This window comes from Sinocyclocheilus rhinocerous, unplaced genomic scaffold (genome assembly GCF_001515625.1).
Source record: "Sinocyclocheilus rhinocerous isolate Xijiao unplaced genomic scaffold, SAMN03320098_v1.1 scaffold1938, whole genome shotgun sequence".
Classification (NCBI taxonomy): domain Eukaryota; kingdom Metazoa; phylum Chordata; class Actinopteri; order Cypriniformes; family Cyprinidae; genus Sinocyclocheilus; species Sinocyclocheilus rhinocerous.
The window spans coordinates 1,826,643-1,853,687 of record NW_015629065.1 but is presented as its reverse complement, the minus strand read 5'-3'; the positions used below and the strand labels follow the sequence as shown (position 1 = coordinate 1,853,687).

Here is a 27,045-nt window from a genome sequence, read left to right as displayed (position 1 = left end):
TCTTTGCAACTTTACAGATCTTCTTTATGCACCAAGAGCTTGTAACACTCCAAAGTTCACATCAAATCGCATCATATGACCCCTTTAACAATGATTTACGTTTGTCTCGACAGGAACTCAGAGCTCTGCAGAGTCTCATGGCAACACTGAGCCGAAGCGTCAGGAGACAGAAGCTCCCAGCCACGACTCATCTTCGGCGCACTGCACATCCAGTCTGGACCTCAACTTCCCTTTGCCTGGAGAAAAGGGCCCAGCCTGTCTTGTTAAGGTTTAATTGTTCCTTCATCTTAAACCATCATCTTGACACACTCTCAATTAAATTGTTTTTTTCATAGATTGTCATTTTTAATGCGTACTTTTTAGACTAACACTAAAATCAAGTTGTCTTGAGCAGGCACATGTTAACATTATAATTTTCTTGCAATAATATGATGGTTCGCTCCATTGAATTGTTCCCCACCTACACAGACAGCCATGTAACTCAGCCATCCTCTGTAATTGGCAGGTGTATGAGGACTGGGACAGTTTCAAACTGAATGACATGTTGGAAGTATTTGGCATCCTTTCTGCGGACCCTGCCTTGAGAGTGATTGCAGATGAGAGGTAGTCTGAGTGTCACTTTGGGATGGTTGTAATTGCAATAAGGGGTTCTCTAACGTTAAACTAATATATTGTTTGTTTCATGTCTTCAGAGAGGCGTCTTTGCTGCTGGACCCCACAGAAGTTACGGAGACTGTGGAGGAGCAAAGAGTTCACAGCCCGCCAGCATCCCTCGTACCACGACTGCATATGCTGTATGCCCAGCCTCTCGTGCACAACAACCCATTACTGCCTTCTAGTGCACCAGAGAATGACGGTGACCGTAAGACATCATCACTCTTAAGGATCTGTGATAAGGATCTTTTTTTTTTCTTTTTTTTTTTTTTATATATATATATATTTTTAAGAAAATTCTTACTTTCATTCAGCAACGATGCTTCAGATTTATCAAAAGTGTCAGTAAAGACATTTATAATGTTACTAAATATTTCTTTTGCACTTTCTATTCATCAAAGAATGCTGAAAAATATTAAGCAGCGCAACTGTTTCCAAAATGCAGAGTGAGTTAGAAGTCTTTATGCGTCAGCCACAGTAAAGTATATTTTCATTGTTCTGCACCCGTTATCTGTTAATAGTAAGCTAGCAACAGAGACGCTGCAACATTTCCATGTAAGAAGAAATAAAAGTTACAAAAGAGCCTGAGCCAAAAGGAAGCAGTTGATCTTTCGGCTTGCTGCCTTGTAGGCAAATTCTCCGGTCTGTGGCGCAGGGCCAGGGATGTGTGTTACAGCACAGAGAAGAGACCGGGCCACGGAGTAGAATAAGACACCAGACACGTCTGCTTGACACCGAGCATAACCCTGCCTACAGTCCTGCTGCACTGCACCACATACTATACAACACATCCAAACACACCCACAATCCATCTCCCATCTCACTGATGAACACCTCCTTGTACAGTATGAGTATGTGCTTCTAATAGGTTGTAAATCTATTGGTTCGATTTTGATCACTTTTTTTAGAGTGCATTATAAAAATATACTGATTAACTGTGCAATGAAAACTGAATGAGAAGACTGCCTTGACGAATGAATGAATGAACATATACTCCATACATCATTCAGAAGTTTTTGATCAGTAATCTGTTTTTTTAAATAATACTTATTGAGCAAGTATGTTTTAATTTATCAAAAATGACAAGATTTATTTTTCAAATACATGATGTTTTTTCAGCATCAAAGAATCCTGAAAAAAAAAGCAGCAAAGTTGTTAATAATAAAAATTGTTTCTTATATACCAAATCAGCATATTACAATGATTTCTGAAGGATCATGTGACACTGAAGACTGGAGCAATGATGCTGAAAATTCAGCTTTGCCATCAAAGGAATAAATTATACTTTTAAATATATTAAACCAGAAAACAGTTGTTTTAAATTGTAATAATATTTCACAATATTACTGTTTCTAATTAACAAAAAAGCATGAATAAAAACGGTAACACTTTAAGGTGTCCATGTTACTTGTACTTACTATTGTAATGACAATAAATTATGCATAATTACATGCAAGTAACCCTAAGCCAAACCCTAACCGTATGTAGTTACATGTAGTTAATTAATATCACTCAGTACTTAAATGTATAATTACACTGTAACAAGGACCCCTTAAAATAAAATGTAACCAAAAAAATCCTACTGCTTCAAACTTTTGAACAGTAGTGTATGACAAGAGCAAAAGTTTCATTTGTATTATAAGAAGTTGTACAGGACTCTCTGTTCATTCCTATGTACCTATGCACCTTCCTGTGCAGATTTTGTTACAGAAGCCAAAATATGAAACATCTGTATTTGTATGGCTTTCTTCTATGAAACACATACTGTAAGGAGATGTTTAGCAGAATGTTCAGACTTTCTTTTTATATGGTGACTAGGGACTTCAAAAAAGCACTATGACAGGACTTTTGCACTGTACTTAAGTCTTCTGAAGCCATACAATAGCTTTATCATAGACCAGTGTTTCTCTGCCACAGCTCTGAAATTCCATTTGTGCGTTTGAATATTTAAATATGGTTTGTTGTGATCTTGACACACTGCTTTAATGATGCAAACCCATGCTCGCAATTCACTTTCACTGTATGGAAAAGCAAAACTTCACAGTCTGCTAAATGTCTCTTGTGTTCCACAGAAGAAAGAAAATCATACAGGTTTGAAAGAACAGGAATCTTTGTGGTGATACATAACATTTATGTACTACTACAAAATATTTTTTTCCAAGAAGTAGCAAAACTTTTCAGACTATCCTGAGTGTCGGTTGTTAAATTACACTCCGGTTCTTGCAGATTCTGTCCTCTCTTGTGGCAAACTGCAGACTCCAGCTAATGGTCTGTGCGGTCTGATGACCGCAGTTTTTCTTGCTAAAGCTGCTGGATGCAGCTTTCACTGATTTAGCGAGCCGAACACCTCTGGGTGCGCAGTTACTCTAATCTCATAGTCACTTTCTGACTGCAGAACTATTGCATTTCTAACTCGGTTCCTCTTGAAGTTCATTCAGCCCAATCAAACACTTAAAGTTGCTTAGCCATGTAATCGTATTAAGCCTGACCCACTGCCAGGCCAACACTGCCCCCTGGCAGCACCAGAGCCCATTCTTTAATGCTTTTCTTTTCTTTCTACATGTGCATTAGAGTCCCCTTACTCAATGGAGTCTGACCTGCTGTATAATTTATCCTGCCTTCCCGTCAAACTCACACCAAGTTGACCCCGTCATGCCTGCCGAGTGCTCTTGGCTCTCGTACGCTGACCCTGGGGTCAAAAGGTCACAGGTTCAAGGTTCTGAACGGCTAGCTCTTGGCCATACACCTGAGATGGTCTTGTGACCCGGGCCGCAGCAGAATCAGGTACTCGCTATGTGACGCAAAACATATAGTGTTGCTCTGGTTTTCACTGCGCCACTCTGTCCAGCATGAACTGCACACTGGCAGCGTAAACGAAAGCCAAGTGGGCTCTCGAGGGGAAAGAGGGAGAGAAGAAAAGAGAGGGAGACGGAGAGACGAGGAGGAGGGGAACCTGGCTACCTGCAACCTCTCCTGCTGGGCTTCTCAATTATACACACACCAGGGCAGCTAAATGCATTAGGACCTCAGCTGTATACATGATACAAAACCGGATTCACTCACTCAAACGCACACACACTCGAGCGTTTTTGGGACGGGAAGACGGGGGGGGAATAAATGCGGCAGGATGTTAATGGCGCACACAGAAAATTGTCTCTTTTGCATGCCTACACGCACATAGAAGCGTACCAGGGCACCCAAATACATTTGGACTGGAACCACACAGCCTGTTATTAATATTTGATGGAGTTCTCCATCAGCTTTCTGTGTGAATTCAGGTGGTTTGTGGCAGTTGGGGACAGGGACAGTGGGTGAGCCGTATAATTACTATTATCTAAATTCCATTTCTGAACGCGGCCCTTCCCGCGCCGTCCTCAATCAGCACTGTATTTAGTGTGGAGTTCTCGGTGAAGTGGCTCCGCTGTGAATTTTCAATATTTAAAATCCACTCTCTGCATTTTAATCCCTCTCTCCCTTGTTAATGAATTTCAATCTAAAGGCCATAAACCTGCTTAACTCTTTGCATTCCCGAGGTCAGAGGTTCGGATTCTAGTTCGTAACGTAAAGATGTGAGAAACATGATTTTGAGTTTACGGGACGACACGTTTCGTACAACCTCTCGCCGTGACCTTCAGCGCTCGTCACTCTGGAGATTTGGAGATATTAAAAGGTAGCGTGTGTGTGTGGGGGGGGGTGGTCTCAGGGGTCGCTCTTTCCTAAACCTGTCATCTGTGGCCCTTATCAGGGTCGGTCTGACTGTGTACACACACAGAAACGTATAAATGTGTCTACCTATCTCTCTCTTTAAAAATGGGGGTAACTAGAAGGAATGGGAACCGAGAACCAGTTCCTTTTTTAGCAAAAATATATTTTTAATGATTTTGTTATAGGAAATCATATACATATATACACACATATATATATATATATATAACCTTTCAAAAGTGGCAATGGCAAAGCTGATTTTTAGCAGCTATTATTCCAATCTTCAGTGTCACATGATCCTTCAGAAATCATTAATATGCTGATTTGATGCTCAAGAAACATTTTCTATTATTAAATAATGACAAAAACAGTTGTGCTGCTTAATTTTTTTTTCAAGATTCTTTGATGAATAAAAGTTCAAAATGTATTTTTTTAACATGATACATCTTTACTGTCACTTCTGATCAATTTAATGCATCCTTACTGGATAAAAGTATTAATGTCCTACAAAACATTTTTTGAACAGTAGTGTATGTTTTCTGAACATTGTACTATGTAATCTAGTTTCACCACAAAAGAAATGCTGTGTTGTTAGTTTATTATCTAAATTGAGTGCAACAAAAGAAAACGGGTCACTGGGAAATCATACAAAGTCAATAAATAGACTCCTACTTTATATTTCTTTTGTGTTGTCTGATTTGTAAACAGTAGTCAGTCATTTCATGAATTGGTCAAGAAGACTCACAAAACAGCCTCGGTTATTCGTTTGAATCAATCTAATGCCTCACTCAGTTGTTCGGAGTGGCTCACTGACCTAAAGAACAGAATTACAGAACAGAATTATTTGATTCCTTAAAAGTACTAAAATAGTTGTTTATCTTTAAGGATTGAGAGTCACAATTGTTCTTTTTTTATGATTCACATCCCTAGTAATCAACTTTTGTCCCTAGTGGTGAACTTTTTTGTTCACCCAGTCCAAAATGTTTTTGTCTCTCTTTTGTAACAAAAAAAACTGTCTATCAGTCCTCACATACTTAGCTGTTTTTTTAAAATAACATAGAGCATTGTATGGCACAAAGTGTGTGTTCGAGTGTGTCTGGGTACATGTGTTAGCGTGTGTGTCCCAGGTTGAGTTGTCCACTGAGAACAGATGAAAGCAACAAGGCCTGTGACTGATCCATTTGTCCTGATCAGGGGAATTCTACCTCCCTCTCTCTCACACTCTTTCTCTTCCTCTCGCCATGTATGACCCACTTTTCCTGTCTCTCCCTTCTTTCCCAAAGTCCCCTCTGAAGACAGGCCTACAGAGAGCTGGCAAGGGGACAATGTGTGTGTGCGTCTGTGCCATTATGTATCCCGCTAAATATAATTGTGTGTGCTAATATGAGGTTCATTTTCCTGGCCCCCTTGGCATTGTTTTTTGGGGGGGGGTGGTAGAGAATGGCTCAGTCATGGCATGTTGGCAGGACTATGTGGCGTGGCCGGCCCTCTGAAAGGCAGCTATTCTGAGTTGCTTTTTGTCTGCCTCTCCGGAGGAGGTGAGAGCCGTTCTTTCAGTGCCGCGGCTGCGCTGAGAACAGAGGGGCCCGCGCACCACCACAGCCCCATCAGGAGAGCCTGCTGAAGAAAAGAGCCCTTTGTTCGTCGAGGATAGAGACCGAAAAAACACCCATCTCTCCGCAGCACAAACAACACATACTGTTCACACTCGCTGACTTCTGCTAGCGTGACAGGTGATAAACCGCCCCCCCCGCACCCCACCCCTTTTCATCTGAACTTACCCCGACTCGGCATGGGATCTAAGCGTTCTATCAGACGTCCCATCAGCTTGTTAGAGCTGTAAAAGTTTTTCTATCCTCATTTATTACAGGATTAGTTCATCTAAAAATGAAAACTGCCTTCGTTTGTTAAGTCTTTCCAAAACTTGTTTGACTTTCAGGAGGACGCAAAACAGGACGTTTGCAGTAATGTTATAGGTTCCTCTTTTTCTATGTAATTCCATTGAATGAGGTGGAGAGTTTAAGCGCTGAAAAGATTGTAAAGTATCATAAGTGGATTTAAAGACTGTTTACTGAATTCTGCTGCAACCAGATTTTTTAATCTGTGAGCCTAATCTGAGAACTGAATCAGTCTGATTCAAGAATGAATCATTTTGATTCAAGACCAATTTTGTGAACTGGATCAGCTGATTCATTGAAAAGATCTCATTTCATTCCCTGCTCTTTTTATGAGCTAGCACAGATATCCATATTTGTAGTGGATAACAACTTAAATTTTGGTTTGTTCGTCACACAATTCTATTGTATTTCTTCAGAAAACATGCACTTAATATTTTATGACTTTTATTGTACTTTTAAAGGGATAGTCATGTTATTTCATGCTGTATGCATATTTTTTCTGTGGAACATAAAAGAAAACATTTGGACGAATTTTGGCTAACAAACCATTTCGGGTCCTATTGGTTTACATAGTAATTTTCGCTCATACCATGCATCAGAGAAACAAGTGCAATCTTTAGATTTTTGTCTTTGAACTTCCGTTTTTGTGGTTTGCTCTATAGAATCACCGTTGAAGAGTAATTAGCTAGTGAAGTGGATTTACTTATTGTAGAGTTAACAAAGCTTATGTGCATTGTAATGTTTGAATCGGATGTCTTAACAAATGACAGCAGACTGGGAAGATTTTAAAATGTATGAGCTTACCTTCACACTGTGAAAATACAACTGGTAGACCGAAGACAACTTGAGCAACACTGAAAAGGGGCGGAGCTACATAAGGTCTATAGTGGGAACTGAAACTATCCATTTAATTGTTTGTTTGTTTTTTGGAGCCTTACAGTCCTATTCACTTACTGTAATTATATTCACGTTTTGTTTTCAACAGAAGAAAGTAAGTCATACAGTTTTGGAATGACATGAAGATGAGTACATGATTATATTTGGGTGAATGATCCCTCTGAACTATCATTTTTTACATTTACAGAAGTGTGACGTTGAACAAAATGGCTTACACAGGAAAGATTCACTAGGTTTTTTGCCTCAAGCTGTGTAACCGTGCTTACATGCATCAGCAGGTGAAGCGCGACGAAACTCGAGGATGGACGACGGCGTATTATAGCCTGCCGCAGAAACTTGCACACATTATGTCAGAGCGAGAGAGCAAGAACGCCATTAGCATTCACGGACGTTGTTTGGCACTCCAGCCGCCCCTCTGCGTCGTATCAGGCGTCGTTGATTAATTTCAGCCTATTAGCACCCCCTACCCTCCCCCCCGCCCCTCCCAGGTTAATTCCCCACGCCAGCGAGCGGGAAAGGGGGCTGCGGGTGTGAGCGATGGTGCAGGGGGTTGCAGGGGAGCACGTTGTTGTCAGGACTGTATTAATGAGCGCGCCGTTCAGGTCCCGTGGACAGGGGGACGGTGTTCCTGGCTGCGCACGGCGACGGCGGCTCTGTCGAGGCCTGGCCTAGTTTCTGCCCTCACCGGGGAGCGGGAGGATCCAAGGACTGACGCTGATCACCTGACAGCGGCCCCACTGCTTCGAGAGAGTGTGTACGCACATGTCTGTGTGTGAGAAAGAAAAAAGTCAGGAAAGAGAGGACGCAAGTGCTGGAGTGGGTAAATGTTTTTTTTTAATTGTTTTTTTATTTCAGGTTTCTGTCTCTGAATAATTTTGGAAGTTCTCAGAGATGGTGTCATGTGAAGTGTTGACAAGCGGTAGATATTTTCCCACTTTTCCTTTCCATGATATTCTGTCAAAAGAGCTATAATATTGTTCCTCTACAGAAAAGAATGACTGTAAAAGCGCTTTCATGCAAACCTCGTTCAGATTTCGAGACCATGTTTGGGGCTGCTGTGATATTGTTGTAAAGAAAAGAGCACTATGTCTAATTTTATTTCATGGTCCTACACCTGGATGTGCTGCACCTGGACTTTCTCATCCCTCCACTTCCTGTTGTGCTACCACATTTAGTCCAACTTCACAATTTATTGCGCCATCAGAAAGTGAGTATGTGCTCTATAACAACATCAGCTGACCCTGGATCATCTGTTCCCTTATATATTTACTGGTATATAGAAACAGGTGTTTTTTGTTTGTTTTATGTTCATACGTGGATGTAAAATAAAAATGAAGTCATCATTTATCCAAGCTGTGAGCTTGCAATTTTATTAATTTTATTGCAAGTACAATTAAAGAACCTTTTATAGAGATATGTATATACAGTACAAATCGTTGAGTCTTTCTAGTCTTTTTTCGAATGTTTGTGTCTACTGCTTACTGTTAAATAATGGCAAAACAAAACCTATTTCTATTGGATTGTCTGCAATGGCTGCAATAAAATATGCAAAAAAATGTGATCCATTAAAAAAGTCTTTGAGGACAACAAAGCATAATATACGTAATCAATGGCAGTTCACTGCAGCCACAGATTGTACGATGGTTTGTTTTAGCTCAGACCCAGGATTTGGTTGGTGTGCAACCGAATTCAAAAGACCGCTTTCACACTAATCCAGTAAACAATTTTACACTGCACACAAGCACTTACAAGCTGTTAGGTTAAGGATTCCATAGGTTGGTGCTCTCATAACTGCACGAAATATAACACAGACTTGTGAGTGCATTATAAGAATCGTGGTCCATCGTTCAGGCATACGGTGTTGGCTGGCCCACTGAGGCGCTATAAATAGCAGTCATCAATATCTTCTTCTCAACCTCCTCACATTCCCAATCCACTCAGGACGCTCCTCTAATGGCATTAAATTTTCAAAAGAGCTGAGTCCACTGCGCTTCTCCGTGCCCACATCCGCCCAACAGGAGAGCAAAGGAGAGAGATGGAACGAGAAGAAAGAGTCACAGTGAAAGAATACTGTGTTAATGGGCGCGCCGTTCAGGTCCCGTGGACAGGGGGACGGTGTTCCTGGCTGCGCACGGCGACGGCGGCTCTGTCGAGGCCTGGCCTAGTTTCTGCCCTCACCGGGGAGCGGGAGGATCCAAGGACTGACGCTGATCACCTGACAGCGGCCCCACTGCTTCGAGAGAGTGTGTACGCACATGTCTGTGTGTGAGAAAGAAAAAAGTCAGGAAAGAGAGGACGCAAGTGCTGGAGTGGGTAAATGTTTTTTTTTAATTGTTTTTTTATTTCAGGTTTCTGTCTCTGAATAATTTTGGAAGTTCTCAGAGATGGTGTCATGTGAAGTGTTGACAAGCGGTAGATATTTTCCCACTTTTCCTTTCCATGATATTCTGTCAAAAGAGCTATAATATTGTTCCTCTACAGAAAAGAATGACTGTAAAAGCGCTTTCATGCAAACCTCGTTCAGATTTCGAGACCATGTTTGGGGCTGCTGTGATATTGTTGTAAAGAAAAGAGCACTATGTCTAATTTTATTTCATGGTCCTACACCTGGATGTGCTGCACCTGGACTTTCTCATCCCTCCACTTCCTGTTGTGCTACCACATTTAGTCCAACTTCACAATTTATTGCGCCATCAGAAAGTGAGTATGTGCTCTATAACAACATCAGCTGACCCTGGATCATCTGTTCCCTTATATATTTACTGGTATATAGAAACAGGTGTTTTTTGTTTGTTTTATGTTCATACGTGGATGTAAAATAAAAATGAAGTCATCATTTATCCAAGCTGTGAGCTTGCAATTTTATTAATTTTATTGCAAGTACAATTAAAGAACCTTTTATAGAGATATGTATATACAGTACAAATCGTTGAGTCTTTCTAGTCTTTTTTCGAATGTTTGTGTCTACTGCTTACTGTTAAATAATGGCAAAACAAAACCTATTTCTATTGGATTGTCTGCAATGGCTGCAATAAAATATGCAAAAAAATGTGATCCATTAAAAAAGTCTTTGAGGACAACAAAGCATAATATACGTAATCAATGGCAGTTCACTGCAGCCACAGATTGTACGATGGTTTGTTTTAGCTCAGACCCAGGATTTGGTTGGTGTGCAACCGAATTCAAAAGACCGCTTTCACACTAATCCAGTAAACAATTTTACACTGCACACAAGCACTTACAAGCTGTTAGGTTAAGGATTCCATAGGTTGGTGCTCTCATAACTGCACGAAATATAACACAGACTTGTGAGTGCATTATAAGAATCGTGGTCCATCGTTCAGGCATACGGTGTTGGCTGGCCCACTGAGGCGCTATAAATAGCAGTCATCAATATCTTCTTCTCAACCTCCTCACATTCCCAATCCACTCAGGACGCTCCTCTAATGGCATTAAATTTTCAAAAGAGCTGAGTCCACTGCGCTTCTCCGTGCCCACATCCGCCCAACAGGAGAGCAAAGGAGAGAGATGGAACGAGAAGAAAGAGTCACAGTGAAAGAATGAAAGACTCGGACGTGGTCGAATGTGGTTTAAAACTGAATATGCAAGTTTTTAAAAATGGAGATTGAATGTAGGCTGAGGAGAGATGGGGACATGTAGATGTGGTCGGTGTCCATATAGACTAATTCTCTACTCTGTTGTGAATAATGCATTAGCACTTTAATCATCCTCCACTGCCGCCCGCCGTGCCACGCCGCTGTCATGGTGGTCTGAACAGTGCCCGTTGTGGCCCCTCCATCAGTGCCCTCTGCCCTGACCTGGGACGTTTAGCTGTGTCAGGCAAACGCGCCATCGCAAGAGATCCTGACCCTCGCCTCTGCCTACAACTTGTCCTAGTCTAATCGATTACTCCTGAGCACACGAGATAATGGGACACACACACACGGTTACACACGTTCGGCTCGTCTCCTGTCCGCTGACCCCGATGACCTTTTCTGCTTTTGAGAGATGTCGGTTCGCTGCTGTCTGTGACCTCGCAGTGGACACTGTAGTTAAATATATGGTTACTAAGGAGAATTAATAACATTCAAAAGATGGCACTTTGAGCTCTTCTTATTTTTTTTTTAAAAAAATTTTATTTTTTTGCATTTACATTTGATGAGTCATTGTGGTCGATTATTCATCCAATTACTGACTAGTCAACAAGGTAGTTATCTATTATTTTTTTCCTCTGTCTGTACAATTTCAAAAGAGTGTCTTTTTCCCCTTCTGTTGTATCTCAAAATGTTTGTTGTGTTGGTTATTTTTTTTCCCCCTGTTCTTCTTTTGAATATTTATTTTATTTTTATTTATTTCTCTTCTTTTATTTCTTAGTGCTGTTGGTATTGGTCCAATAAGTAAATTAGGTCAATTTACAGTATTTAAGCCAGGAAATTAAATGATAGACAAATTATCATCAGACTCCAAATTCATAGTTGGTCTACTAGTTGTTCAAATAAGATTTTTTTTTTAATCTGTGTTTTTTTTATATATTATTGTTTTACCCTTTTTTGTTTTTTTAGTGCTAATAAAATATGCACTAATGTGCCTTTTATGTGTTTGTTGTCCCTGTAGGAAAGCGGCTGCAGGAGTGGATCTGTGTGATTCTGTGCCTCTCGCTCTTTGTTATAAACCTCTCCTTCCTCTTCCTCAACTTCTCCACAGTGCACATCTACAAAATCATCTTTGGCATTGGTAAGTCTTATTCTTTGTGACCTTTCTGTTCATGTCTTTCCTTTGTTTTAAAGTAATAAAGTTCTGCTGTCATTATCTCCACAGAAACCATTGGTTGTAGTGCACTTTTTTTCCATGTCATGGTCTCATGGTCACTTTTATTTCAGTACTGACTGAATTTAACAGCTTCTTTCTTTCTCTCAAAGTGACTGGTATTGTGACAGCAGATTTTGCCTCTGGGATGGTACATTGGGGAGCCGATACATGGGGTTCAGTGGACATCCCAGTAATTGGGAAGGTAAGGACCAAGGCCTATGCATAGTTCAGTATGTATGGCATAACTGTCTCTATACTATATGAATGTGATTGGCTGTAGGCGTGTGGGCACATTTAGGTACAATGGCATCATCTTTCTGGCACACATGCATTTCCCACACACTCATATGCACAGTGTGATCTCTAAGTGTAGTATCTTGTTTGATTTTAACAAATTACCCTGTTTAATTTTCATATCAGCTTTTGCTCTATTGGCCTGTTGTGGTTTACCAGGCTCAAAAAACGGCGAGTGTGAAATGCCATCTCCACCCTGGGGAGTTCAGCCCTTCCCGCTTTCCTGGAGCGCCACATCTTAACCCCACCCACTCTCAACCCCAAAGGGTGCTGGGAATACTCAGGAGGGTTGCATTAATGCATAGTACGGTCGCACTCTCCTTGCCCAATCAGAGAAAAGGTCACCCCCTCGCTGTCCAATTAAAAAGCAGCCGACACTTGCTTTCTGTGTCGGACAAGTAGGGGCCATGAATCTGGGAGCATTTATGTGTTTTTGTGCTGACAGGGGTCATTGTGCTATTATGTGAAAGGGGGCAATAGACTGGCAGTAGAAAAATGGCTAACCTAAGCTAAATCCGGTCCCGTGTGCCAATTATTAGGAAACTTCTGGAAATATGGACTGTTTAATTTGATTACAGCAAAAAGAAATGACAAGTATACAGGTTTAGCAGTGATCAGTATGCACTTGACAATGAGTGCAGTCATGAAATTTTCACAGTTTGAGGCCTGTCCTTTGAGTAACACCAATCTTTCCTATTGTTCTCTGGCTGATATGTGCTCTATAGAGATGGCAACCTATAGGACTGGGCGGTATGCAGGGCCGGCGGCACGGGGGGGCGTGAGGGGGCATCGGCTTTCACCAAAATGCATAGGCTTTCTAGCATTAATATGATGCTACTATAGCAACAATTTAGGACAGTCCGTTTCACAAAGTCGCATTTTAATTGTTACATCTGACACACAAACTTTCTGCGCAAGCGGTTCAACTAAGAATGCAGCACTACTTAGTAAGCTAAAGGTATGATGAAAGAATTCTTTAATGTTTAATAGAGGGCTAGATGGTCGTTGTTAGTTGATTATTTCGCTGTATTGTTATTGTTTGTTGCTGTTCAAGTTGTTCTAACTTAAAAGGATGCATCTGTTAAATGGGTATAGACTGGCAGTAGAAAAATGGCTAACCTAAGCTAAATCCGGTCCCGTGTGCCAATTATTAGGAAACTTCTGGAAATATGGACTGTTTAATTTGATTACAGCAAAAAGAAATGACAAGTATACAGGTTTAGCAGTGATCAGTATGCACTTGACAATGAGTGCAGTCATGAAATTTTCACAGTTTGAGGCCTGTCCTTTGAGTAACACCAATCTTTCCTATTGTTCTCTGGCTGATATGTGCTCTATAGAGATGGCAACCTATAGGACTGGGCGGTATGCAGGGCCGGCGGCACGGGGGGGCGTGAGGGGGCATCGGCTTTCACCAAAATGCATAGGCTTTCTAGCATTAATATGATGCTACTATATAGCAATAATTTAGGGCAGTCCGTTTCACAAAGTCGCATTTTAATTGTTACATCTGACACACAAACTTTCTGCGCAAGCGGTTCAACTAAGAATGCAGCACTACTTAGTAAGCTAAAGGTATGATGAAAGAATTCTTTAATGTTTAATAGAGGGCTAGATGGTCGTTGTTAGTTGATTATTTCGCTGTATTGTTATTGTTTGTTGCTGTTCAAGTTGTTCTAACTTAAAAGGATGCATCTGTTAAATGGGTCGCAATGAATGTGTTATGTCAGGGAATCGGTCGCAATAAGCTTGTTTCATTCAGTATTTCTGGTCATTGTGGTGGTATCACTTGTCTGTATTTGTGGTAAATCTGCTGCCTGAGACATATTATTTCCAGGATGTCAGACCAAAACACTATATGTGTGAACCCAGTATTCTAATAGTAACGTTAGCGGGCAGGTTTGTTTACTGTCCGACAAATACATGAATGGGCCACAATTTTATTTTATTTATTTATTTTTTTACTTTGTGCTACGTCATCGCCCCCTTTTGTTTACTCAGCTGCCCCCTCATCAGTGCTGCGCTGGCGCCGGCTCTGGCGGTATGACGCTTTATACTGTGCCAACTCCAATTAGTCTGCTGTAGCATTTATACCTTGACATGATTTGATGTGATATATTTATATATTTTTCTCAATAATCTAGTGTTAAATACAGAAAAATGAAAAGGAGTTCATCTAATTTTATGTATTAACTACTTCAGTCTGTGTGCATTGAATTTATTTAATACACGAGTTTCACAATTTGAGTTGAATTACTGAAATAAATGAACTTTTCCACGACATTCTAATTTATTGAGATGCACCTGTAGTTTAAATTTTTAAAAATCTGTCTGTTTTAGCATTAAAATGTATAGTGTAAAAATGGACAGATGTATCACTTATTACACCGCTTTTCACCATATAAATAATAATTGGGATAGGAAATATTGATTTGAGAAGTAACCATTTTAAAATCTTGCCTGTTTATTATTTTATAATCTATTGCACAAAACAATCGTTCTAGCATCAAGACGAACACTTCAACAATATTACTATAGGCCTACAATTAAATACTTTGGTTTCATTTTACAGTAAAAAGAAAGAAATGAGAGAGCATGTTCGTGGTGTGATACACGACACGTGAAAGAAGTGCTGGTTAATCGCTGGGAATCAATTCCAAAAAGAATCCGTTTCGAGGCTTTGGGAATCGAGAGTCGATTCCAAAAGTTGGAATCGGTTCCATCAGGGGAATTCGCTGCACATGTACGCATATACTTGATTCTTACATTTCAGTGGTGTTCATTGTTGCACTTTCAGTCTGCGGTCTTGCATGTCGAACTTGTCCAAAATGTACAGTAGGCTACTGACAAATATTGAGTTGCCTATTGTAAGAAAAATGATGAAGACGATGAAGATCTCGATGAAGATGTTTATTGCAGCAGAATTATCTCTATGATAATTAAGCTCTTTGTAGAGAAAGGAGAATAGTTTAATTGGAGTGGAAGTTTGGTCGAGGCAGACTATAATTTCTTACACTATGTATTGGACAAGTGTTGCACTCAAAGCACGCCATACAAACACTACTGTTGCTATAATAATGAATACAACTTAATGCGCTCTTATTTCTTATTATTGGCCGAATACCTCAAGCGTGTGACGGAAATGTTACTCCCCTTACCATACTGTGATGCCTTGTCCCGCCCGGAGCGACGAGACAAAAACATTAAAACCTAATATAAACTAGGCATTTGTTGCATCCAGTGGGGACATAATTACGGAATATATAATAAAAGTTATGCCTTCTTTCTTTGCGTGAACATTTGGGCGGTGTAATGCAAATCTGCCCACATCGTGTCGTAGACATGTGGGGGCGTGTTAAAACGAGCCGTTTTAGGTAGGCATGGTTGACTTAACTTTTATAAAGAATATCACTTTGGATTTGAGACTTTAGTCTTTGCAACTTTACAGACCTTCTTTATGCACCAAGAGCTTGTAACACTCCAAAGAGAAAGGAAAAATTTAAATCGCATCATATGACCCTTTTAATGATGTGGTTATTTCAGGGTACAGTTTGCTTTGTACATTCTGTGCAACGGCATAAAGTTAAAGTAAACTTCATCATTAAACTGAACTGTGCACATGCAGTTTAGACATGTTATGCTCTTGCTCCAGCCATGCGTTAAATGCATGTCCTTCAATGAGCGTTTTTAGCGTGTTCACTGCTTATCTATGGGCTAATCGGAATCGTTTCCGATTGCTTGTTCTCCAATAGCTTCCAAAAAAAATCTGAATCAAACAACCGTAGCACTGGCCTCAAATACCTGAATGAGCGGCCATTAAATACCATTCATGTTCAGGGAATAACTGACCTAAGACTGTCCCGACTGACCAATCATAATCAAGCATTTCTGAGAGCCGTGTAATTGATCATTTAAGTTTCTCAAATATTGTCCATTATGGTACCAAACCGATGTACCGTGGTTTTGGTCATACTGCCCACTTCTTATGCTCTGCTTCTATAAAGGGGGCCGTGTTTACATGCTGGTCATTGAGGCACTGAGTTGTCCTATATTGCCAATATTTTGAGGCCGAGAGCAGGATTGTAGAGAGCAGGTGATCTGAACGGCCCGTCCAGCTCCCGCTGTGGGTCAGGCCGAGGGGCCCGCGTTCTCTCGCTTTCATCATCGTCCATCTGTGCTGTTAAACGGCTCGGCCACACCGCCCCACCGTGAAGGGGTTTCCACCCGGCTCTGCAGCCACTGCCGATCCTTCTGCTGTCGAGGATAATTAGGATCCGCCACCTGGGAGTGATCGAACTTCAAAAAAAGCGAGGGAATTTACAGACATCCAGAACGCCGCGCTTTAAGACCCTTAACCAGCAGATTAAAGGCGGCACTTACTGGACCGATATATATATGGCTTTTTGTCCACATGTTCAAACAAGAAGCACCAACTTGAGGGAGAATCATTAACCCTTTGGGGTCGACTAACGCGGATACGCGTTTTGTGGCATCTTCTCCTGATAACACCGAAAAGAACTTAAATTACACTTTCAGTTTTGATCTTACAGATAAGAGCAATACATCAATCGAATCTGTAAATGGTCTACTTTTATTTGTATACACACATAATAACAACAAAACTTTGTGCAAACTTTCTGTATAAAATAAAGAAAACAAACATGGTGCGATGTCTGCCGCCTTGGTCTGCGTGATCTTTATTTAGAAACGCGTCATTAAAATGAACTGTAACTCAGCAAATACTCAACAAAGAGACATGAGAGATATATTTATAGAAAGCTTCACATGTCTACTTTTAAACTAAGCAAGTCTTATCGAAAGCAAATATTCTGTGATAAAGTAATCATATGAAACCAACGCGATGTCCAGTCTTTCACGGCTCCCTTCATTATATCTAATGCGACCACGCCCACGCGCTGAGCGCCCTATAGATATTATAATCATCCACGTGAAGCGCGCGGCGTGTAAACGCCCACATCACAGCAAACAAAGCAGCAAGACCTCAAGTTTTACTGTTCGCGTCGCGCTGAAAGGAATAAGACAGAATTCACCACAAGAAGCGTTAGATTACCTCAGGAAAAAACAATGCAGCGGCTTGATCCAGCAGTGATAATAAACATGAGTAAGTCTTTTTTTATTAACCTACTTGTATTAGTTTTCACATAACTTGTACACATTTTACTAGTTAGACTTTCCCCAAACTATAATTCCTGATTAAATGTATAATCAAGTGAAACATTATGAAGTTTCATTCACAGCATCTAAATGTCACGATGCCAGGATGTTTTTTTTTATGTTCTATAACAGACAGAAATACGATATAAAAGTAATATGAGTTATAATGTTACTAGCCTAATGTCAGTAAGAATGATTAGTCAAAACTTTACTGTGATAGGATATTCTCTGTTCACGAATATAGCCATATATGTTTATAACTATAGTTTTTGGATTGTATAGGCCTACATACAAAGCATGCTTGTGTTTATGAATGTAACTAAGCTTCTGTTCATGAATATCTGCTCTGGTGTAAATATTTTGAATGTGTTATACCCGTGTCTTATGGATGCACAAATGATGTGATTGATGTGATATTTATATATATTCTAAATAAACTACAAACAAAAAATAGATACATTTCTTTATTTCTTGTAAACAAAATTAAAATAAAAAAAACGAAACTAATAAACATGGGGTCGACGGTGGCGCCGGCGGCACCACTTACAGATTTGAATGATGAACATGAACATTCACGCCTGCTCGCATATACCTTTTCTACACAAAAAGTGTCTTAGAAAATTTAAATCAATATATTGTTTTCTGTGAATGAGTAAGATGATTTTCACATAATTTTGAAGCAAAAACTCTAGACTTCAAGATCAGTTCTCAATAGTCTTGTGAACAAATGTTCTGTATGTGTTTTATGGCCTTATTTCAGTGACTTTAAAATTTTAGTTTTTCACTAAGCACGCATAAACGTTGTTTTCTCAAAAACACAATCACATACATACATGCTGCCCACATATTATTGTAGCCCAGTTTGTGCTGATTATGGTGCTACTAAACTTAGCCATTAAAATGTTTATTAGCAACTGAAAAAAGCACAAATGTCAGGACATGTCAAAACTTATCCAGGGCCCAAAACACCCTCGGACCTGACCGTGATTAAACAGGCACTTAAGAGCAAAGAGCGTAGGGAGGAGGAAAAAAGGCAAGAGGAATGAAATTGATCTCTCATGTGCGCTCTGGGTTAAGGGTGGGGGAGGACGGGCTCCGGTCTTCGGCTGGGTTGCTAGGGCAATCCGAAGATGTGAGTCGTGATTAGGCAGAAGGCGGGTGAAGCGAGGCGAGGCAGGCCGTTAAACGGTGTGGGATTAGCGGCGGTGAGGCACAGGTTTGCCGCAGCGTGCCGGTGAGTCGACATGCACGCCGTGTGCTGTCTGGGGCTTAGCGCTCTTTTAATCTCGCGCACAGAGAGACGGAAAGGAAACGAGGAGAACAGGAGGGAACATAATTGTCGAAATATCAACAGATAGTTTTCTCTGCTCCAGCAGAGTGTCGCCACGCGCTCTCAGATATAGGTGTGATTGAGTTCAGCCCACAAACACGCGATAATGACATTTTTCCCCCCGCGCTCCGTCTCTGAAACGCTATGGTAATGTGGCTCCAAACGATTCCTCCTTTTTATGTGGAAAATAAATTATCTTCATTCTTGTATTTTCCTTTGTGCTTATACGATCCTTTCTCTTACTCCCTTTCATTTTGCGACACCCGCGCGGTCGCAGACAGGTGCCCGTCTCAAAGCAGCACTCCTGGGCGTGAGTGACAGGTGCTGCTGGGTTATGCTTTTTCATGATGCTGGATCTGAGCCGTGGGGAAGTGCTGTTTAATGCCAGGTTATCTCTCCGCTCCGTAACGTGTAGCTCATGCCGCATGCGTCATCTTTCATTTAGGACCTAGTAACGTTACCGCTAACGCGCCAATTTGAGTCTATCAGTCAACATCTAACCCCACCCAGCCCTGTCTTACAGCCAGATCGGGGCGAAATCTGCCTTTTCGCATTTTCAGTGCTGGTTTTTGTGGTAAAACTGTGGTGGCTACACTCTTACTGGCATATATTTTTTTAATTGACTAGTCGCACAGTGGGTTGAACACCTGGTTGACTGATCTTTCTTAACTAGAAGTATGTATAATAAATTAGTATGCTGGTTTGGCTTCACCTGTCTCTGTTTTTCTTACACAAGGCACGTTCTTGCTTTCATCTAGAGGTCTAGACGATTTCAGTGAAATGGCACAGCAGTTTTAAATGTTGGACTATTTTTTACTGGACATGCCATCTTAAAAATGCAACTTGTGGCGAAATTCTCAAAAATGCATTTGGCTGTAACAGTGGTGTGTTAATGGAGATCCAATTTTAAAGGTATAACTTTTCCAGAAGGTTTTTACTCTGCAAACTTTTTAACCGCTTAAGTACAACATGCTAAATAAAGAGCTATTGCTAAAGATATAAAAATGAATTCAGTCGACCCTAGTAATCAACTAGTCAATTGACCATTGTGACCCATTCTTATTGGTACAGTAGCTGAAAGAATGATCAAATGAGCTAAAATATTTATTTAAAAAACATGCAAGGGTGTCAAATGTGTAGAACTTTCTGAAGAGTTCTGCACACAGATTTTCTGTGGGCTTACAGCTCATTATCAGTAGGGAACTTCAACCAGAGGATGTTTCTGGTTTCTGTACTGAATATTTTAGATTAACCTCCTCTTCTTTTTTTATTTTTTATTTCTCACCTTAAAATGCACATCCAGTGTTCTTACAGCTTGCTCTAACTAGAGTCTCTAACTGTAACACAACAGTAGCTTCTAGTTTGACCCTGCACTCTTTATCATAGACGTACCCATTCATTACCACAGGGTAATGGATCTAAATCACAGCCCTAGACACCCTTCCCGTTTTTCAATTGAACCTTAACCTCCCTTTCCCTGCTCCCCCCATCTCTCTTTACCTCTCTCTTTCCATTCAGGCATTTATTCGCCCGTTCCGGGAGCACCACATTGATCCGACGGCTATCACACGGCATGACTTCATAGAGACTAATGGAGACAACTGCATGATCACCATCCTGCCTCTGGCCCACATGGCCTATAAATTCCTCTCCTACCCACCAGGTACACACACACATCCACTCACTGTTCCAGTGTGTCGTGAGAGTGAGTCAGCGTGACAATTTTAGAGCCAATGAGTGTGACCTGAGTGCGACTCCTTGTCCTGGAGCTGCCGGTATTCATCTTAAAATACCTAAAAATTGGGAAATCGACAAACGAGAATATTGTTTGAAAAGGGTAAAACATTTTCAGTTCCATTTTTGCTCTGCATGGGTTACAGGAACAGCTCAGCCACAAAATGAAAATTGTCATCCTTTACTCATGCTCACATTATTCCAAAACTGTATGACTTTTTCTTTCCTCCTTATAACACAAGAGGGGAAATTTAGCAGAATGTCCTAGAGTGCTTAAATGTTCCATATTTTAGGATCATTTTCTTTTTCTTTATTTTTCAAAACGTTCACAAAAAGATTGTATGCAAAATCCATGTTGAGTGGTTTTGTGTAGTGATTTTATATTCCTGTGAGACAATGTTGGTTATGATGGAGGAAATGAAAATTGTCATCCTTTACTTGTGCTTATGTTATTCCAAACCTGCATGACGTTGTTTCCTCCTTATATCATGAGGAGAAATTTAGAGGAACGACTCAATTGCTTTAATTTTCCTTGAAGTAATTTAAAATTCTGTTTTGTTTATTACACAAAACTATCATATGAATTCATAAGACTTCGAATACTTCAAACACAAGTTGTGTAGACCACCTTAATGGTCCTTTTTTCCATTTTTTGGAGCGCAACAGCATCCATCCCATCCCAGTTATGGTTTCCAATCATTCTTGTTTAAAAAACATGAAAGTAAATGGTGACAGAATGTTCCAAAATGGATAAAATTCCATGAATTCAATTAAAAGGTCAATTTAATTTGATGTTTCTCATGGTAAAGGGTAAGGCTAGTATTTTACTACATGGTTAGGGCATGTCGTATTAATTTGCATATCATTTTCTCTCTCTCTCTCTCTCTCCACCTTTTGCCATTGCTCCTTTATCTCTCCATACACCTCACTATCTCTCTTTCCCAGATGCCCTTGCAGAGTCCTACCCCTGGGAATGTTTTGTTTTTGCATTGGCGGTTTTTGTAACCATGACTAATCAGATCCACAAGTGGTCCCACTCCTACTTCGGCCTGCCATGCTGGGTCACACTACTGCAGGACTGCCACCTAGTGCTGCCACGGAAACACCACCGGATCCATCATGTGTCGCCACATGAGACGTACTACTGCATCACCACAGGTACACACTTGTGCTTCACTTGATGAGGTGGAAGCCTTGTGTTAGTGTTGTCTTAGAAGCATAGTTCACCCAAAAATATGAAAATTCTGTAATGATTTACTCACCCTCATGTAGTCAAAACATAAAAAGAGATATTTGAAAATGTTGTATAAAACAACAATAGATGTCATTGACTCTTATTGACGAAAACGGTGGAAGTATTCTTCAAAGTCACAGAGGTTTGGAACAACACTAGGGTGAGTAAATTATGTTTTTGGGTGAACTATACCTTTAAATATACCCAGAGTCCCGTAGGCATCTTTACAACAATAATACTACTGGATCGGATTCAGATGAGGTAGGTGAACTTCCTCAGAGTCTTTTATGTAGTTGATCATGGTAACCTACAGTATCTGGCAAGGATTCTTCCACGGAGCGTGGCCTGCATCGCCAATAGCTGTGAAGAGTGGGTTAAAATAACTTTTTTAAAGTCAGCTGTGTGTGTGAAGGCATTAAACTCCCATGATAGCTCGAGCACTCAGTATGCGACATGCGTCTCTGGGAGAGAGGGGAGCGAGGATGCTTGTGCGTCACCCTGCTCCCCAGCGTACGACAGATGTGTGTGTGCATGCATGCTCCAGAGCACAGACCGGTCCTTTTGACCCTCCCTCTTTCCTTTCCACTGCTGCTCCCTGATCCCACTGGGAGACACTGATGAAGGGAGAGGAAAGGGTCTCTCTCTCTCGCACACATACACAAACGCGCATGCTTGGGAGTCTCTCTCTGCGTGAGCCCTGCTCCTCCACCCTCCCTGCCCGAGTCCCCAGGGGCCGGGGCCCGCCTTTGAGTGTGCCAGTGGCTGACAACCTCCATGTATATTTAATGCTAACCTGCTGTCAGTGCTAACAAATAGGCTTGCTCGAGGGGGGTGGGGGTGGTGTGGGTTTGATAAAGATGAAAAATCAAACAAACATGATGAGCTGTTCTGCTCTCTTCCTGCACCAAAAGGGTCACTGTTGAGAGAGGGTATAAACACACACACACACACACACACGCAGCTGACACAGACGTGACCGAGGAACTGTGTGGTGCTTATATACAGACATACAAGGTCAATGGATGACCATGTGATGTCATAATCGGGGGCGCTGAAAACAGTACTGAGGTGGTACCATGGTACTATAATGGTGTCAGGTGGAAATACCATTGGTACTGAATGATTAGCATGTTCTTATACAATTACCAAGGAATTTACGTGGTACTTCAAAGAATACCATTGTACTTGCACATAGGGGTGGGCAATATATCAAAGTTTTTGTGAATATCAGGATCATTTTAATGTGTTTTTGTTATTTGGCTGTTAAAGGGATAGTTTGCCTGAAAATAAAAAACCATCATCAATTACTCACCCTCATGTTGTTCCAAACCCATAAGATTTTCTTCATCTTCAAAACAGGAATGAAGATATTTTTAATGAAATCTGTCCCTCCATTTAAAGTCCATTCCACCAAAACTTTGACGCTTCGGAAGAAGATTATAAATGAAATCTGTCTTCTTCTGAAGAGACATTGCATACAGTACATAGAGTATTTGAAATATGGTAAACGGATGCTCAACTGTTATTGCTTGACCTGTGAGAACAAACCTTATTTGTGTATATGTAGATTTGTACTAAAAAATATTGATGTTTATTATCGATGTTTCTATATTGCTGTGTGAAAATGGCTTGATTTTTAACTGAATTTTTAACCATTGTATTTTGATTCTAGTTGGTCATTCCTTTGATAGGAAACAATCACCCTTTAATACTGTAGCAAAAAAAAAAAGAGATTTATATTAGAAAGTGTAATATTTGATATATCATCTAGTCTACTACTGTAGTGCATGTCCAAAGAATGTTGTACAGTCGTATCATGGTAATTTTTGAGACTTTTGTTTTCATGTTTGAGGCACAAAGTTTGTGAGTCTTTATTGCATTAATACATTCAAATGGTTTCCATCTTTATGATCTTTTTTAGGTTTTTAGCAAATGTGTGTGAAATTTAAAATAATGGCTGACCAATATAGGTTGTTCATTGGCCAATAACAATATCTAGAGGCTAGTGGCCGATACTAATATCTGTATTACAATTCAGTGATAGCAAATGACTTATACACAACTTGTTGAAATGAGAAGAAAACATTCTCATGATTACATTTTCACATTTAAATAATAAATGCATTTATATCCATTGAAGAAAACTGTAAATAGAATTTGGAACTTCTGTTAATTCCTCAAGTGTACATGATTTTCAACCGATAATCTCAAAATGGCCAGATGCCTCATTATTCGGCCTGGACGATATATCGTGCGTCACAGCTTTGAACTTTGTCCTGCACGTTTTTGTGTGTTAAACGTCTAAACGTGTATGGTTGAAATGGTTTTCTTGTCAAAACCCAATGGAATGCATGTCTGTGAGCACAACAGAAGTGTGTGTGTGTGTGTGTGTGTGTACTAGTAGAGTTGAGGCGGGCTGGGGGTGGGGTGCTGCTACATATTTATAGCAGTAAGTGTGTACATTACTCTACTGCTAGCGCCTGATCTTCTGTCCATCCCCTGGGAGTCACCATCCAGGAGCTTCTGTGTCTCACCGCTTCTTGATGTTGTTCTCTGTGCCTTCCCCTCTTTCTTCCTGTCTTGCTCTTTTGTCCTTGCTCTCTCCTTTTTTGCTTGCCTTGCCCTCTCACTGTTCTGCTGCATTTCTCTTTTCTCTCGCTGGTGAGTTTTCAGAAAAGTGTGTAATTCTGCGAGAGGAATGAATTTGTATGGTTGGTTTTACACATCAAGCCTGTGTGCTTCACCTTTTCTTTGTTCCTTTTTCAGTGTTACTCCTGTTTCAAAGTACTCTGGCATGATTGTTTTATGACTGTTTTACATACAAAATTAATGAAACATCAACAGGAAAAAAAATACTGTTTTACATGTATTACAATTTATTGATAATACATTAATTAAAATGTGATGATGTGAAGTTTATCCCTGTTTAATCTTGAAATTTAATTTGTGTTGTAATGTTTTCTAATTATATACACTACTATTTAGAAGTTTAGGTTTGGGTTATTTTATTTCCTCTGACGGTAAAACAGAATTTATTTCGGTCTTCAGTGTCACATGATCATTGCAAAATCATTCTGATATGCTGATTTGTTGCTCAAGAAACATTTTTCATCATAATCACAGCTGAAAACAATAGTGCTGCTTAATTTTGTGGAAACCATGATGCATTTTTTTCAGGATTTGATGAATAGAAAGTTTAAAAAACAATTTATTTGAAATAGAAATCTTAACTGTTGCTTTTGATCAATTGAATACATTCTTGCTGAATAATATTATTTTTTATATTTTTATTATTTCAATAAAATTAGTACACACACATGTATGTCCAATTTTAAATCCTGTCTTTGCTGCTAATCTGTACCACTCGATTATCTAGTCTTGCACTCATATTAATAACTACTTAGAAGTCAAAAAGTGTTTTTTTTTCTCTCTTTTGGTCGTGTCTTATCTCGCCTACGGCACTAAGTGAGCCGCTGTCATTGATGTCCCTTCATAAACATTGGTGCCTGACACCCTGCTTCACTTTCTCTATCATTCTCTCCCTCAGGGTGGTTGAACTACCCACTGGACAGAGTGGGTTTTTGGCGGACATTGGAGTGGTTGATCGAGAGATTGACGGGTCAGAGACCACGCAGTGATGACATGGCCTGGGCCAAGAAAACTGAGTGACCAGGAAACAGGACTGAACCCCTCCCTCATCCATCTTTCCCCCTGTTAAGGGGGAACAGAAACCGAATATGGGCCTTACCTCTGTATCCCAAAACCTCTCTCCTGTAATGTTCCTGTGTCCCTCCATCTCCCCTAAACAGTCTTCTCCACAGCACAGAACCACAGAGCACTCTTACTGCTGGGGCCTTTCCCTGTCACAGGTCTGCTACACACAAGCCATCACCTGTTCCTCCTCTGCTGGCTTCCTCCTCTGTTTTGTAGATGTCCACACGCAACGAAATAATACAAAGACAAGATCAAGTTCAAAACGGTGGTTTCAAACTGTTGAGATAATGATGAGAGACACTGTTCCTCTCACAATCATTTCCTCAATCTCCATGTGCTTTTTCGTTTCGGTGTGTAAAATGTATGTTTTCTGGAGGTTGGGCTCTCCAGAGGACCGAAACCATGTTGTGATTTTCCCAGCATGGTTGTCATAGCTGTGCATGGAATGAGAGAAGCAATTAAAAGTGGATTTGATTCCAGAAACGGCAAAAAAAAGATTTATCGCTATCTCAGACACTCTCCAGTTTCACAAAAGCATCTCGGCAGTGTTAAAACCCTCCCTTAGTTTGGACCGAAGAACGCATGGAGGATCCATTTCTCAAAACGCAGGGAAAGGGTTTTGTTGGCCAACCAGCGTGGTCCGTGATCAGTTGACCCAACTGAATGTTGTCCCTGAATGTTTCTTATTGAGCTCATGTTGGCCTTAAGTACAAACCCATTACACTTATTTCTAATCAGCTTACTGGGGCTTGATATTTGGAGTAGTATTAGCAGTCTAGCTAGTGATGTCCTCCTGCTGTATCCTGTGGTACAACGGTTTAGCAAAGGTTGTACTAGCAAAAGGTCACTTTAGAAAAAGGTCAATTTGAATCTGAGTTACCAAGCTTTAAGAGAATCATGTTTTTTTTTATTATTATTGAATGATTTTTGCCCTTTATTTGACCAATGGTATTTCTCATGCAAAACTAAAGTGAAAAACAGCCAAATACACTCCCTGTTTTCTCTCTCACGCATATTTACACATGCACACTTACGGATTTTCATCATGAGCCCTAAAAAACTATGAATTTCCTATGGGTTTTTGTCTCTCCATTTGCGCTGTACTGATAAATGGAGAGAATAAGGGTTTTATAAAGTGTTTCAGTATGGATTGTTTCACGTTCTCTTTCAACAGCTGCAGCTCCACAATTTGGGTTTCATTGTCTTGCTTTTTTTTTTTTTTTTAAATCATAGTACAATATAACTTTCAGCCTTGTATTTATTTGTTCTTATTTTACATCTCGCAGCTAATGCTCGCTGCTAGTCTGCCTTAAACCGACGTTTTTATTAACTGTATGATTTAATAAATATCTAATAAATAACATTTGATTATTTATTGTTTTTTTAATTTGTAACTTGAGTGATTTTTAAATGTTGCTGCTCATTACATGTAAAAGTTAGAAGCAATAATTTCGTTCTCTTTGTTAAAATGAAACTAAAACAATTACAAAGCTTTGCAAAGATAATTGCGTCGGAAATCTGCAGGGTACTTTGAGGTGATTTAACAATGCGTCACAAGCGTCTTAACGCTTTGTTCTACTCCAGTAGAAAATGTTTATGAG

The 27,045-nt window shown here is 40.2% G+C and overlaps 1 protein-coding gene across 3 annotated transcripts in view; it reads left to right on the top strand.

The window, feature by feature from the left end:
* Positions 1-26,796, top strand: part of LOC107738740 (transmembrane protein 189) — a 34,835-nt gene extending 8,039 nt beyond the window's left edge. Inside the window, exons 1-7 of one of the 3 annotated variants that reach the window (XM_016550567.1) lie at positions 7,709-7,756; positions 9,250-9,467; positions 11,769-11,888; positions 12,074-12,165; positions 20,281-20,425; positions 21,442-21,654; positions 25,278-26,796. In XM_016550567.1, coding sequence (XP_016406053.1) covers positions 9,410-9,467; positions 11,769-11,888; positions 12,074-12,165; positions 20,281-20,425; positions 21,442-21,654; positions 25,278-25,399 — 750 coding nt within the window. In that variant the 5' untranslated portion in view covers positions 7,709-7,756; positions 9,250-9,409 and the 3' untranslated portion in view covers positions 25,400-26,796. Of the gene's footprint in view, positions 1-7,708; positions 7,757-9,249; positions 9,468-9,646; positions 9,855-11,768; positions 11,889-12,073; positions 12,166-20,280; positions 20,426-21,441; positions 21,655-25,277 lie in introns of those variants that run through there. The other 2 variants (XM_016550565.1, XM_016550566.1) reach the window with 2 other exon arrangements.
* Positions 26,797-27,045: the final 249 nt, after the last annotated feature.